Source organism: Rhinolophus sinicus, chromosome 1, assembly GCF_057876585.1.
Source record: "Rhinolophus sinicus isolate RSI-liver-muscle chromosome 1, RSI-T2T, whole genome shotgun sequence".
NCBI classification, from domain to species: Eukaryota; Metazoa; Chordata; class Mammalia; order Chiroptera; family Rhinolophidae; genus Rhinolophus; species Rhinolophus sinicus.
In genome coordinates, this window is record NC_142501.1 from 133,219,965 (window position 1) to 133,234,611 (window position 14,647).

Sequence of the window (14,647 nt, forward strand, 5' to 3'; positions counted from 1 at the left end):
ACCACCATTTGGGGGTGTTGATAAACTGTTTCACTTTGGACACTATCAAGATGGGCATTTGTCTGGGTTTCTTATTTCTTTCTTTGTTAGGAAGAAACAAACACCTCTTTGAATTGTGGGGTTTTTCCGTTTTCTTATTACCAGTCTGATGAGATTATATCATTTGGTTATTTGTGATTCTCCACCTTCCCGGTTCTATTTTAAATGATTATATACATTGAAAAGGATATTTTGTAATGTTATCTTTTAGTAATTTATTCTCTAACGGTATAATAAAATATAAATTTTTAAAGTTTTTTTAATAGGCATATTTTTAAACAAAATAAGGAATAAGAGCCATACATTTCAATCATTCTATTACTCAGGTGTGTTAGAAGGAAAACTCCAGGGGAAAATATATTTATGGATGTTATGTGCCTTTTAACTAATATACAGTATAAGCATAATTTGGAACATTGTCTTTCAGAACTTAAGGAAGGGAAGAGGAAGGGAACTAACATTTGCTGAATGCCTACCATATGCCAGGCACTGTCTAGACACTTTGACATACATTACAGGGTTTGTTGTGAGTATTAAATGAGATAATGTATCCCCATTTTACAGATGAGGAAATTGAACTTGCCCCAAGTCACATGGCTGGTAAGTGGCAGAGCTGGACTAGAACCCAGACTCCAAATCCCATGCTTTTTCTTCTGTGTCATGTTTAAAGCTCGCAAGAGAGGTATGAAGTTAATTAGCAGAATTAAGAGTTCTATGAATTTTCTTTTCCCATGAAATACTTGATACCAAACCTAAAACATTTTTTTCGTGGCAAGAGTTAGATGGTTGGAAACACTATAATCAGATCCCCTCTGCTTCTAAAATGCCACGTTAGATGACTAGTATCTAAGGGAAGACATAGGAAATGATCTTGCCTTTGATCAAGAAAGACCAGTTTGAATAAATGTGTAGCATCTTTTAGGGCTTACCATGTCTTAGTGTTAAAATTTGAGCTATAATAATAGCTAATAATTGTCTTATAATAAGATTGCTTATTTAAAACATTCCAAATGGATTTGTGTAAAACCCTAAGTTCAAAATTTACTTCATAGTGCACAAATAAACTCACCAAGCACCCATTTTATGCCAATACTGTGCTAGATTCTGTCTAGAGAGTTTGCTGCTTTAGAATAAAATTAGTGTATCTTTTTTATTGCTGTGTTTCCCCGAAAATAAGACCTAGCCGGACAATCAGCTCTAATGCGTCTTTTGGAGCAAAATTTAATACAAGACTCGGTCTTATTTTACTATAATATTATGTTATAATAATATTATAATATTATATAAGATGGGGTCTTATATTAATTTTTGCTCCAAAAGACACATTAGAGCTGATTGTTCGGCTAGGTCTTATTTTTGGGGAAACAGTAGTATCTTTCTTCAATTGTGAGTTTAAAGCCCCCACTCACGACCCATTTATTTTGAAAAATAATTTATACAATGAAATTCTAGAATAAAAAATAATTGTGGCACTTTTAGTAGTTAAACGGAACAGAAATTAGCCTTTCTGTAATAGTACAGGGATAAGAACATGCCATCAAAATGCAGGGTGGTTCGTTGAACTGTGATCCTAGGTATCTAATCTGCTTTCAATCACCACTGAATTCATAATGTTGGAAACTGAAGCTAACTTTTATATAAAAACTTTTTTATAACTTGTTTCAAAAACAAAACTTTTTGACATTTGGATTTCCTTAAAACAAAAGCTTTTCTTTGCCCATGTCTTTTTAATATATTTACTCATAAGATATTTTTATATGTGGAATTTATCTATTGATATTTATTCAGTGACCATTAGAAGTGTACCATCATATAGATTCTTTGGGCTATTGCAGAAATTTATACTAATTCCTGCTAATTTATACCCATTTATTCTTCTGGCTTGAACTAATAATGAACTACAATCTGATTTTTATTGAAGATAAAATGAATCTATAGTATGTCTGAAAAATCATAATAAAACCCAGTTTGTTAGCTAACATTTGAGAACTAATACATCCAAATATATCATCCCTTCCAACTTATCATCTTGAAGTGATATTTTTTCTGAGTTGTTGCTTAGAATGTTCTAGGAGTGCTTCTTTTGGAATTGCCATTCTCCTTCACGGGGCCAAATCTGGACCTTTGAGGGTGGCTTCAGCTTTTGGAAACAGGCAAAAACTTAAGAACCATTTCTGGTTCTAACACCAACAAATGAACTTTCTTTTTCTTTCTTTTTTTTTAAAGAGAATTTCTATGAGCTTATTTGTGCTAAACTGATGGCACATGCCAGGGAGCAAGATCTCAAATGAACTTTCTTTTTCATTTGTGAAATATTCCTGCCTTTAAAAAAAAAGAAAAGAAAAGAAAAATGCATATTCTTAAACTAACTTTTGTGTATCCGAAACATCCTGCTCTAACTTTAAGTACAGAAAAAAAGCAGATGTATACAAAACTAGAGAGTATAATGGACCCTTCTGTTAATTTTATTGCACTAATTTATGAGCAGTGTTTGGCAAGAACAGCCCTAGACCAGGTCTGCCTCCACGCTGCCTGCAAATGTCAGCATGATGACACGGAAACTTCTCCTTCGTCACTGGCTATTGTTCCAATTTTAGAAAGCCTGTGTAGCATCCAGCTGTTCCATTATTTCAACCTTTATTATCCCATAACCTTCTTCCATGAATGTGGGTAAAGAGAAAAGAGAACTATTAATTCTATGCTCCACTCTCTCTCCTCTGACAATATGATTAAAATATTTTTTAAACCCTTATTAACAGTTTACAACTGACTTTAAAATTCTCTTTCTAAATATTTCAAAGCTGGGATTTATAGATGATGTAATACAGAATTGTACATCTGAAATCTATGTAATTTCACTAACAATTGTCACCCCAATTTAAAAAATAAATTAAAAAAAAAAGATAAATATTTCAAAGCTATACATTTTCTATGACATATAACGAGACCTCTGTGTATATAATATTTTAAATAGTCACAAAAACAAATTTAGGGTTTTCCCTAGTTTATTAATAGTGATTTTGTTGATAATCATTACATTTATCAGTTACTACTTATCACCATAGTTTCTTAAATTATAGAAGGAAGAAGTAGTACAATCTTATAAATGCTATTTTTATTAATCTTATAAAATCTTTAAGCGATCTTCCCCCAAAGTCATATTTTTATTTTGTTCTCTCACCTAATTCTTGAGCCTGGGGTAGGGGGTGTAAACTTGCCATTTACCCCCAAATAAACACATAGATCAAGTTTTGATTAACCTTTTAAACTGCTTGGCTATTTTCAGTGATAATATTCCATTTACGTGAAAAAAGTCTTTGTCTCCCTTTTGAGTAAAATTTCAGTTCTTACTTTAAGGGGTATAATACATTTTAATGAAATTTGGAAACAATGTTTCATATTTTGATTAGCATGTGGTTCAATTTTTATAGGATTTAATAACTTTTAAAACCATTTTCTTGCAGTTTTGAGAGAGCGTGTATTTTGTAATATGTCATCAGAATATCAAATTAACTCTGGACCATACGTTCTCGAAGTTGAAACAGTGATAGAAACATGTTTCATCACTTAAATCCACCTATCTTTCCTAGGAAGCTATTTATTGCAGTAGATACACACATTTTGAATATAAATTAGGATACTCTGAGGACTTTTAGTATTCAATCTGATTACTAAATAGCTATGAATTCTGTCATTTAACTATGATTATACATAATTAGAAAATATTTTTTAAATGAAAACTTAGGAATGTATTATCATCCCAAGAAACCTAAAATAGACAAAAATTATTATTTCCCAGAGAAATTAGTTTTAAGTGAGCTTTGCTGTTTTGTTTTTTATTTTTTGCTTTTAAATAAAAATACAGTGAGCTGATATTTTCCTTCCAGTACCTCAGTCATCTTCTGTATAGAACTTGCACTGAAAGACATTAGGTGACTGTTACAGGTATGACATAGGGTATAGGAAGATCTCTTTAACTGGATGGAGATGTTCTGCTTAATTAAAATTTTTGCAGTGGTCTGCTAGAGCCAGCTCCCACTGATTTTGCTAGAGCCGATTGTTAAATTTTTCGGATTTTTGCGAGCTGGTTGTTAGAATAGCTATTAAAATTTTTAAATATATATATTTAACAAATAAGTTACATTTTAAATAATGTTAATAAATGCTCAAATTCATCATTTCTAATTATCTATGCTCTTGAGGTTATTTACATCAATTTTATCTGTATGGTGTCTACATAGTGCGTATGTCTTCTCAACTCCACGTTATTCATTGAGGTCCCATTGGTAGCCCAAAATTGGCCATGGTGAAAGTATTTACACCTTGGGAATCGACAGATGCTACAGCTCCAGGTTTTTTGCCCCAGAGAGCTGATTGTTAAACATTTATCAGCACACCACTGATTTTAGGCTCAATGAACTCTCAATGGAAAAGCCTGTCTACTTTAGCCTTTGATAAAAGCCTATCTAAAATACATTAGGGCATTTTTTTACCTTAAATGTGTAGAGCATGCTGAATATCATTGTTCCAAGTGCTGAAGAAGATCTTTTGACCTAAGATTTCTATAATGCTCAGAACAATCATCTTAAACATTAGCAAGATCACCTCTTGTGGCATATTTCCAGGTCACTTTTATATAAAATATCAAGTTGTAAATTGTTTATGTAAGCGTGTAATATTTTGTTCATTTCAGCGGCCACTGGTGACATGCCAACTTACCAGATCCCAGCTCCTACAACTGCTTTGCCACAGGGAGTAGTGATGGCTGCCTCACCAGGAAGTTTGCACAGCCCCCAGCAACTCGCAGAAGAAGCCACACGCAAACGAGAGCTGAGGCTAATGAAAAACAGGTAAGATGGTTCACCAGAAATCACTAGAAATCAGCAACCATATACTTATAGGACACATAATTTGTTATTGTTGGGCTTTTTAAAAAATTGCTTTTTCTATTTCTCCCAGGTTCAGTGTTATGTGGCATTTTATGTGGGTACTTGTGCTCTGCGTTTGATGATAATTAGATTCTCTGCTAGTTAGAGTTCCTAACCATGAACCCATCTCATCAGCAGGAGGTACAGCCCTATGTGTTATAAGGGTGATGTCTAAAAGACACATTAATTTTTTTTTGAACGATAATGGAAGGACCTTATTACAAATATTTATTTTGTACTTGGCATTTGCTCTGTGAAGTTAGGTGATAAGTGTAATTTCCTAGCTTTTTGATGAGCAAAATAAATTTTGAGTTAAGGATTTTCTGAGTTTTTTACATGTAGTTTCCTTTTATCTATGTTGTAACTTTGTTTTTCTCTATTGTACTGAAATACATCTTTATTCCGATAAATTCTAGTCACGTGCAAGTACAAAACAACAGAAAGAATTAAAGTTACCCATATCCCCACCAGTTAGGCTACCTACTACTAGCACAGGATGTATTTCCCAGTCTGCTCGCTCTCATTCTCTCCCTTCTTCTTGTACCATATCTCTGTAATTTTACTTTTTAAACAGCAATGTATCATACAGATGCTATTTTCCAAAATTCTTTTTTAAATCTAGTTTGCATGTTATTTCTTGGTTTTAGTTTTTATTTCTTGGTTTCGAATGGTGTAAATTCATCTGATTTTCAAAACGAGCAGAATAAGAGTAGTCTAAAGAAGAGTTTTCCCAGTAGCCTAGTCACCTTATTTCTAAGTGTTAAATAATGTCCTCCTTCTAAGAAAACAAAACATTTCAGATGAGATCAGGTGTTTGCCTATGGTCAGGACCACCTGGTGATAGTTAATTTACTAGGTGTTACCATGTTTCCCCGAAAATAAGACTTACCCTGAAAATAAGCCCCAGTTAAGATCGTCAGCCAGATGGATGCATTTAGTACAGTATGACGATGTTCTAGAAGAAGATGACATGACTGTATTTGAATAAATGTAGATTGTTGTACATGAAAAAATAAGATATCCCCTGAAAATATGCCCTAATGCGTCTTTTGGAGCAAAAATTAATATAAGACCTGGTCTTATTTTCAGGGAAATACGGTATAAAACCGTATTTCTGGGGAACATGGTAGCAACCTAGTTAATGTCGAAATTGTGGCTTCTGAGCCTCTAAAATTCAGAGATAACTGCTGAGTTCATCACTGTCCTTTGTAACTGTGTATAAAACAGTTGCAGCTATATTCAGTTTACTAACAGCTTTTAAATGTCACAATTTGATATAGTAGAGGACTCCTTAAGTTGGATACAGTTCCCAAGCTTATTCCTTATCACAGATCACTAGATGGAGTTTTGTACTCTGGATAGCTTCACAGATTACCAGAAATAGCATCTTTAGGTACACACATTTTTACCGGTGGTTGATCCAGGTTTCCTAACTCCTGCCGGATTCACATTTTGCATCGTCAGCATTTTACTGAGAAATTCTGAAGGGACTGAATGGGTGCGGCTCACATAGTATCATAGTTGTTTTATGGAGGTCTTGTTATAAAAGACCCCTAACTTGGATCTGGTGGAGGAATATGGGTACTTTAAAACTGCGCTTTCAGGAGCTATACCTATAATGGCCTGTCTGGTCATGGAACGTACATAGTGAAGTTCAGCTTAGAAATGTCAAGTGTAATGATAATGCAAACTGTAAACTTGCTCATCGATGTCTTATTTTCCCAAAGAGAATAAAAAGGAAGGGCTCGGCAAGTAGCCTTCTAATTTCCCTTATGTCATTTTATACCTTTATTTTTAGATTAGAAAATTTTGTCAGAACTACCAAAATGAAATAGACAAAATATTAGGCAGTGGGTTCTTATAAACACGCCCATGCCCCACAGCTTCCTACACATACATTGGAGATTGCCCTGAGAGAAAAAAATCATGAAATTTTGGGTTTTACAAGAATTAGTTAATTGTTGGATAGCATTTGTATTTGGCTCTAAACAACGAAGGGGAATGGAGGCTTAACCTTGTAGGTGGTATTTTGATCTTATATTGCTGGTCCAGAGGTCCGTGCAGCCAGAACAAAGGCTCAGCAGTGTCACCAAGGAACCAGGCTCCTCCTCCCTGCTCTGTCATCTTCAGTGTGTGACATACGTTCCTATGACCACAGCATGGCTGCCACACCTCCCAGGCATGACATCAGTCAGGAACAAGGGAGAAATGCTGGAGCTAAACCAGGGGGCTGGTTGAATGTGACCCTTCTGAAAACTTTTCCTGGAAGACCCTGCCAGCAACTTTGACCTACATGTCATAGACTAGAAATAGTAATATGATCTCTAGCTGCAAGGGATCCTAAGAAGGGTCTATTTTAGCTTTCTAAATATCAATTTCAGAGCAAGACAAGAGAAAAGCAGGTGATAAATGGCTATTAGCTTGCTCAATACCTGTTGAGTGGGTATATTTGCAAGTTTTAAATGCCTTATTTCTCCTATTTCTTTAACTGTCACGTAACTTTCACCTGAGAATAGGTCTGGTTATTTATGGATGAGGAACTAAGGTTCAGAGAGTTTACATAGTAAGTTGGTTAATATCACAGCACAAACTGCACAGAACCTGGATATGCAATCAAGCTGTTTATCCAGAGTCTTCCACTGCACTAACACAAGAGTAACCTCACAAAGACCTCAGTATATGCTTCAGATTTAACTTCATGGAAAGAATGCAGCTTTTGCTTATTAACGTGAAAGAATCTTTATACATTTTCTCTTTTTATTCTTTGGCTGGCATTTATAACAGCTATTTCATTATATGTATATATGTTTCTACAAATCTGGCGACAGTTTTTATTTCTTCACAGCCTGGTCAGCTTTTCCTCTTTGCTGTGTATTCTCTCTCCATGTTGAGGATATTATATCCAGACAAATGCAAGGTCTGAAAACTGAGCTAACTATTAATAGAAGAAACAGGTGTTTTCCATAGCTGAGAAGTACTGAGGAATGTGCCATCTACTACTGTGATCATTTAAAGCTTTGTGCTTAGAACATTTGCCCCTGGTAACACGCATTCACACTCATGAAATAGGAAGTATGGATATTTACAATAAGTAGTACACCGTGGTAAATAAAATTTTTTAAATTAAACATCCCACAACATTGCTATTAGATATTTAAATTGTCATTTAATGGTAAGTTGTTTTATAAAATTATTATCCTCTTTCCAGATCTAGAATTTAACATAATGATTTACTCATGAAAACCTTGCTATCCATAAATATATGTTATTAGTTCCTTTGTGGATGAGAGTTGAATTGTGTTCCCAAACTGGAAAATTTATATATGTGCTTGGATTTATTCTTAACCTATTCCTGTGCATCATTTCGATGAAATCAATCTGTACTTACCAGGTTCAGTTCACTTGTACATTTGTTACTTTTTTGTTAACCAGTTGAGAAATTTGAGAACTCTGAGTTCACAGGGTGAGTGCATTGGTTTTAGCTAGGAAGTCAGGGTTGATCTTTTCTACAGTTCATTGAGATTTCAAGGTCTCTTTTCTGCTGACTCTTGCTTCCCACCAAGAAAACACAGATAACCAGTTGTTAGTAAGGGTCAACTACCCTAAAAATAACACAGTGTTGGCCGTATCTGTTTTGCGCATCATCACTCCTAGTTCAGAATTGCAGCAATGCTAATTGGCATGACAGAACTGGTGTTTACACATTCAACAAAACTTTTGTTAAAATATATTTGAATTATCTTTCAATGTAGGCTTTTTTGATAGTAAGGATACCCCAAAGGTAGTTTTCTGACCTGAATACTCCAAAATAAAGCTGTTAATAGAGGGCACATTCTATAGAGGAATTAAATGATGTAGTTGCCACCCCCTCCTACCCTGAAAAAAAGGAGAGAGAGAAAATGTTGGCTGTATTCATTGGTTGTTTCGGTGGGGTTTTGCATGAATATGACTAACTCATCTATTTATTTGTGCTTATTGCTTTGATTGCGGGTCTGTTTTTTCCTTTGGGCATGGCTGCAGTGCTTAAAATTCAGTGTATTGGATAGTAAATGCATGTGATGAGAAAACAGTCTCGAAGTACACATTTGAGTTATTCAGTATCTTCCCTTTCATGATTTTAATTGTGGTGTTCTCACATTCCTGGCTTTAAATTGTCTGAATTATTGAGTATTGTATTGTGTACCCTCCCTTCTTTCCTTTAATTTTCAGAAGCAGAGTCCATTTCATTTTGATTTATAAAAATGTGCATGATTTATGATTCATTTATTATTATTTTTATCCATGTTGTTTTCTAGCCAATAAACTGATTCTTGCAGTCGTGATTGATCTTATTTGTTTTACTGATTTAGTCTTGAAGAATGAAAATCTCCAATATTGACATTTAAGGTTACCAAAGATTAATTTTTCTAATCAGTTTTGATCAAATAAAGTTAACTCATTGTGACAGAATATGTAGCTTATGGTGGACAGAAATAAGTAAGAGATTTGAAAGGATCTGTGAATGTTTTTGTAGAAATTCCACTTGGGGATGTGGTCCTATTGTTGTAGGTTACAGAAAACCACTCTGGTCACTGTTATCATGGAATGTGTGCCCTAAGGAAACACCATTTATGATGAATGCTGGGCAAACTGTGCTGTCAAGTTGTTCCTGTTGTCTTAGAGTCACCTTACAAAAAGGCATGTGCTCGGGTACATTTGTTGTTTGGCTTTATACAGACCTTACCTAGGATTGATTGGCTGTTGCATTTAGGGGACCAAAGTTCACTGAGCTCCCCTGGATTGTGTTGAGAGGTTGTTCCTGAGTCATTTGCCTTGTGTTGGTTCCAGGGAAGCTGCCCGGGAGTGTCGCAGGAAGAAGAAAGAATATGTCAAATGTCTTGAAAATCGTGTGGCTGTGCTTGAAAACCAAAACAAGACTCTCATTGAGGAACTCAAGGCCCTCAAAGATCTTTATTGCCATAAAGCAGAGTAACTGTCTTTGACTTGGACCTTGTTTACTGTGGAACTCTAATCAAGGCAGGATATGCAGCAATTCTACTAATTGCCATGTGGACGTATGGAAGGGACATTTGTGACCCTTCAGAATCCAGTTTGGCTTAGTGTTTGAAATTGAATTGGAAGTGTTGTTCCAAGATTTGGAATGCAACCATGATCACGTATACCAAGCTTACTTTAGTCTCTTTGTCCGTAGCATGCAAAATTGTTTTGTTTGCCCTTTTGCTTCTACTTTTTTTCAGGGAAGCTGCTAAAGAATGTCGACGTCGAAAGAAAGAATATGTAAAATGTCTGGAGAGTCGAGTTGCAGTGCTGGAAGTTCAGAACAAGAAGCTTATAGAGGAACTTGAAACCTTGAAAGACATTTGCTCTCCTAAAGCAGATTAGTAGAAATATTTAACTATGAACTGATTACAACATGTACAGTTGCTTTTGAAGGCAATACAATATATAGCCGGCAAGAATTATGGCTTTTTTTCCTTTGTATCATTCATCACATTCTCTAATCTCTAACATTCCTACAATGCTTCACTGTATGTAGTTAACTCTTAGCTGTAACTTCAATTTTTTAACAGACAAACTGTAAAAAAAAAAAAGTAACAAATTTTTAAAATGCAGTATTTGTAAGACTTGTTCCAATGCCACATATTTGCAGTTCCCAATCTCTGTGTCCTATGCAATAAAATTTTTTGCAGGTCTTTTAAAAATCATTTTAGGAAAGGATGATCAAAGATAATGCATCCAGCAGTACAATAAAAGTAAACCACAAAAAATACCTCAGGAGAGAACTGAAAGAGAAAGAATTGAAAGAATCTAATGACATGCCTATATGAAAATAATAGCCTATAAATGAATTTATGGCATTTGCAGATTTTTATATTAGTTGCTTTGTAAAGAAAACATTGTATCGCTGTCCTTTAATGCCATAGTTGGAGAACGTTTTTAATAGAACCATGTTGGTTACACGTGTAGTGTTTGGCGGTCATTTAACTATCTGAACATTTCCTAAGTTTTTACTATATTGTGTAATATAAAAGATCTTGCAGAAGCTCTTAGTGTTGGTTTGAAATTACCTAATGCAAGTTACAACTAGTTGTTAATATCTGAAATGAGTTAAGAGTTAGAACTGTATTTGCATACCTTGAAGGGTACACAAGCTGATTTCCGCACTGAAATCATGATCTCAGCAAATGCTCTTTCTGCCGTCTCCTCAGAAGGATGGCCCCAGAGCTTTTACACAGAAGAGCAGCTCTTAGAGGTTCAGCTTGTGTGATGGAGCAGGCCTTTCTGCACATGGTCTCGAAATCTGCTAAGGGCCTTCAATTTTGAGTTTTAGCTAACAACCATAGGAGTTTTAAAGTAAAAACAAAAACAACCCAAGATTTTATTTCACACTTCAAAACAGCTTGAAGTCTACATTAGATCAAACATGTTTATGTTGGCACATTCAGATGAAATTCATTACATTGAGGCAGCGGTATCATGACTGGTAGCCACATTTTATTCTATGTTTACAATAAAAAGCTTCAAGGTATCAACCCAAAGCCCTAACCATGTGATCTAAGCCATCTCTCACTCATTTGTTGAAGGACTACTATGTGCTAGATTCTGCTATATTTTCTACCATAACTTCTGATTTGTTAAGGATGTCCCCACCCACCCGTAGTTTCAATCGTGGAACTGGTCACTGCATATAGAGAGGTATAGAAACAGGAGGTCATTTCTGTAGCCTCTAACTGCTGTTCCCGCCATAGCATCATAATTCTGTCACTTACCTGTAACTCTCAGAAGGCAGGACATGCCATTTGGGGCTTTCTTTAGAAATATTTATTTTTCTTTCTTTTTTTTTTTTTTAGTATTTATTTTTCCCTCGGAGTCTGAGCTCTGAATTTCTATTATCTCAATTTTTGTCTTCTACAGAGAAGTAAGGTGAGGAAAGAAGACAAGGAAGAAAAGAGGAAAGGAAAACTCCAAGTTTCTGGTGAAGGAAAATGATGCTTTGTTCTCAGTCATTCATTCATTCACTAAATCAAATGTGTGCTCAGTCGTAGACACTGAGAAGGAGACACAAGAATCAGCAGACAAGATGTAAAAAGCTAGAGGTAGTCAATGCTATGTGTTAGAATTAGAGAAAAATGGAGGCAGGGATTCCCTAAGAAACTATTCTGTAGGAGGCAGATTTTGAATTGGGCCTTGAAGGAAGTGATGGTGCTGGGGAAGGCAGGCCCTGCACACGAGGAATCAGGGCGTGCACCCTCCTCCAAGGAGCTTGAGTATAATAGCTGGAGAAGGTCAAGTTAATACTCACACAAGAATTAGTTCAGTTTAAAAAAGAGTATATGCACGCGTGTTTTGTATACTCCACTTAAAATAGGTCATTATTTCATTGGAAGAGGATTGCGACTGATTACTTGGTGCCAGAAATACCAGGTGTCCCTTCCTCTCTCCAGTGCTTTAAACAATAAGGACATTTTTTTAACTCACAAAATAAGTCCAGAGGTAGGAAATCCACGGTTGCTTAATTTAGTGACAATGGCATCACGACCAGATTCTTCCTTCCCATCCTCCCTGTGTAGGCTGGTTTCCCCGATCCTAATATTGATGCCACAGTTGCATGCACCCTAGAGGGGACAGGCGGCACCCTTTTCTTTTGTCCTGTTTTAAAAGGAGGGACAACTAGATCCTCTCTGAGTCTCAATAGCTAGATTCTCACCACCAGCAGCTACTGGCAAGGAGAATGGAATTAAAAGCACTGAATTACTAGTGAAGATACAACCCCTGGGACTGGGAGGGTTTCCAGGCCTCTGTGAAGCATATGGCCATCAATATTGAATAAAACAGGTTCTGGGAGCCTGGTGTGTAGGCAGGTGACAAAATGGCTGCCATCCAGATGATGTGAGCGCCTAACCTGCTCGGAAAGCTAGGAACAGCTATGAGAGCTGGGGCTTCTGCTAAGCTCTCAAAGGTGCACAGGAACTCAATTCTTGCTCATCTGATTTGTACCTGAAACCAAAGCTTTTGCTACTTAAAATAGCATGATTTTGTAGTTCCAATCTGACTCCAACAGATACTGCCTACAAACCCTTGTGAAACACAGCAGCAGTAAGTTGCGTGAACATCATACAGCTTGTAGCATCCAGAGCTGTCACTGCATTTGTGGTATTGTTTTGTTTTGTTTTAGTCTTAAAAGTTTCAGAATCTGGACTTTTGGGTATAGAAATGAACTGATCCTGGGTCATGGGATTACACCACCTTTTCATATTAAACTAGGTAGTTCATGACGTTAAATCATTCGAAATGGGAAAATAAAGGAAATGAACTCCTGCTATGTATTTAAATGTGTCTGAGCACTATGTTTGCCTGAAACTGAGGACCTTTCACATCAGCAATCACGCTTCTCGGTTTTCTTCATATACTCTTAACATGTCCGGTACATGCTGTTTCCTGTGTGCCTAAAATACACCTTTAAAATACTATATAATGAGGACTTGTGAAACCAATACAGTGTTTTTCTATACTACAGTCAAAACTAATTAAGCAATCTGGACATGTGTGAGACAAACAGCTGTTGCCAGTTGGCTAGCCGTGACGTCATGACGACCGTGACAATTGCAGTAGACCAAGGTCCTCAGAAACTTGGTGTGCGTCCTCTTTTCTAAAGTCATCCTACAGACACAGGCCTGACTCTGAACTACTTAAGCATGGTTTATTTTCATCTTTATGCTTTCTGTGTAGCTTTTTTCTATATAAATCCATTTTCTCATAAGTATGTTTCATATTTATGTATTTTAGGGTTCCAAATGTACTTTTAACAGGTTTCTTCTTCAGAAACCCATTTTACCATGGGCTACTGTGTAATGATAGCTTATGTATAATGAGATTTAAAATATGTCAGAGCCATTCTCTTCACACACTCAACACAATTCCATCAGGGATGGAAAACGATAAATAAAAGGAGAAAACTTTGTACGTTGTTATACTAGATTGTACTTGCTCAAATAAAATGCAACCATTGTTATTTCTAAGCCAATCTTAATTTTCAACAGGATGCAGTTTCTTTCAGATCTTTATTAAAAAACATTGTGGAAAACAACATCGAAGGCTAAGCCAACACAAGTTCTTTTGAACTACTCTCTCCTTTCCCCTCCCCCACCCCTTCCCCCTCCCCCTCCCCTACCCCTTCCCCCCTCCCCTCCCCCCTCCCCCTCCCCTTCCCCCTTCCCCCTTCCCACCTCCCCCTTCCACCTTCCTCCCCCTCCTCTCCTCTCCTCTCCTCCTCTCTCCCTCCCTCTCTCTCTCCCTCAGCCCTTTTCTCTCTCCCCCTTCCTCCCTCCCTCTCTCCCTCCCTCCCTCCCTCTCTCTCTTTCCATTTGCCCTCTGTTCTTTTAATTCAGGCTTTTACCTTCCTCAGGCAGTAGATTAGAGTTGGAGATAAAGCCCTGCTCCAAATCTATGCTAGGAATTCTTTTGGTTCCTTTGTGCGGGAACCAGTCAAAACCTGAATAATCCTGAAGCAAAAAGATTTCCCTCCTTTCTTTTCCGTCCTCTCATGGCATCTCCCCACATCCTTCCAGTTGTGGGGTGCGTGGGTGAGACAGCAGCAGAGGGCTCTCAGATGCTCTGAAGGGAGCTCCCCAGCCCTCATCAGGGAGGCATAACTTTTTAAGAACACAATTTGTGTCTTT

At 36.5% G+C, this 14,647-nt stretch overlaps 1 protein-coding gene across 30 annotated transcripts in view; it reads left to right on the forward strand.

The window, feature by feature from the left end:
* The window catches only part of CREM (cAMP responsive element modulator), a 70,312-nt gene extending 56,320 nt beyond the window's left edge, over nt 1–13,992 (forward strand). For 13 of the 30 annotated variants that reach the window (XM_019741709.3, XM_019741718.3, XM_019741715.3 and 10 more), the window contains 3 exons: nt 604–639; nt 4,733–4,889; nt 9,795–10,427. In XM_019741709.3, coding sequence (XP_019597268.2) covers nt 604–639; nt 4,733–4,889; nt 9,795–9,939 — 338 coding nt within the window. In that variant the 3' untranslated portion in view covers nt 9,940–10,427. Of the gene's footprint in view, nt 1–603; nt 640–4,732; nt 4,890–9,794 lie in introns of all 30 variants that reach the window. The other 17 variants (XM_019741712.3, XM_019741720.3, XM_019741717.3 and 14 more) reach the window with 5 other exon arrangements.
* Nucleotides 13,993–14,647: the final 655 nt, after the last annotated feature.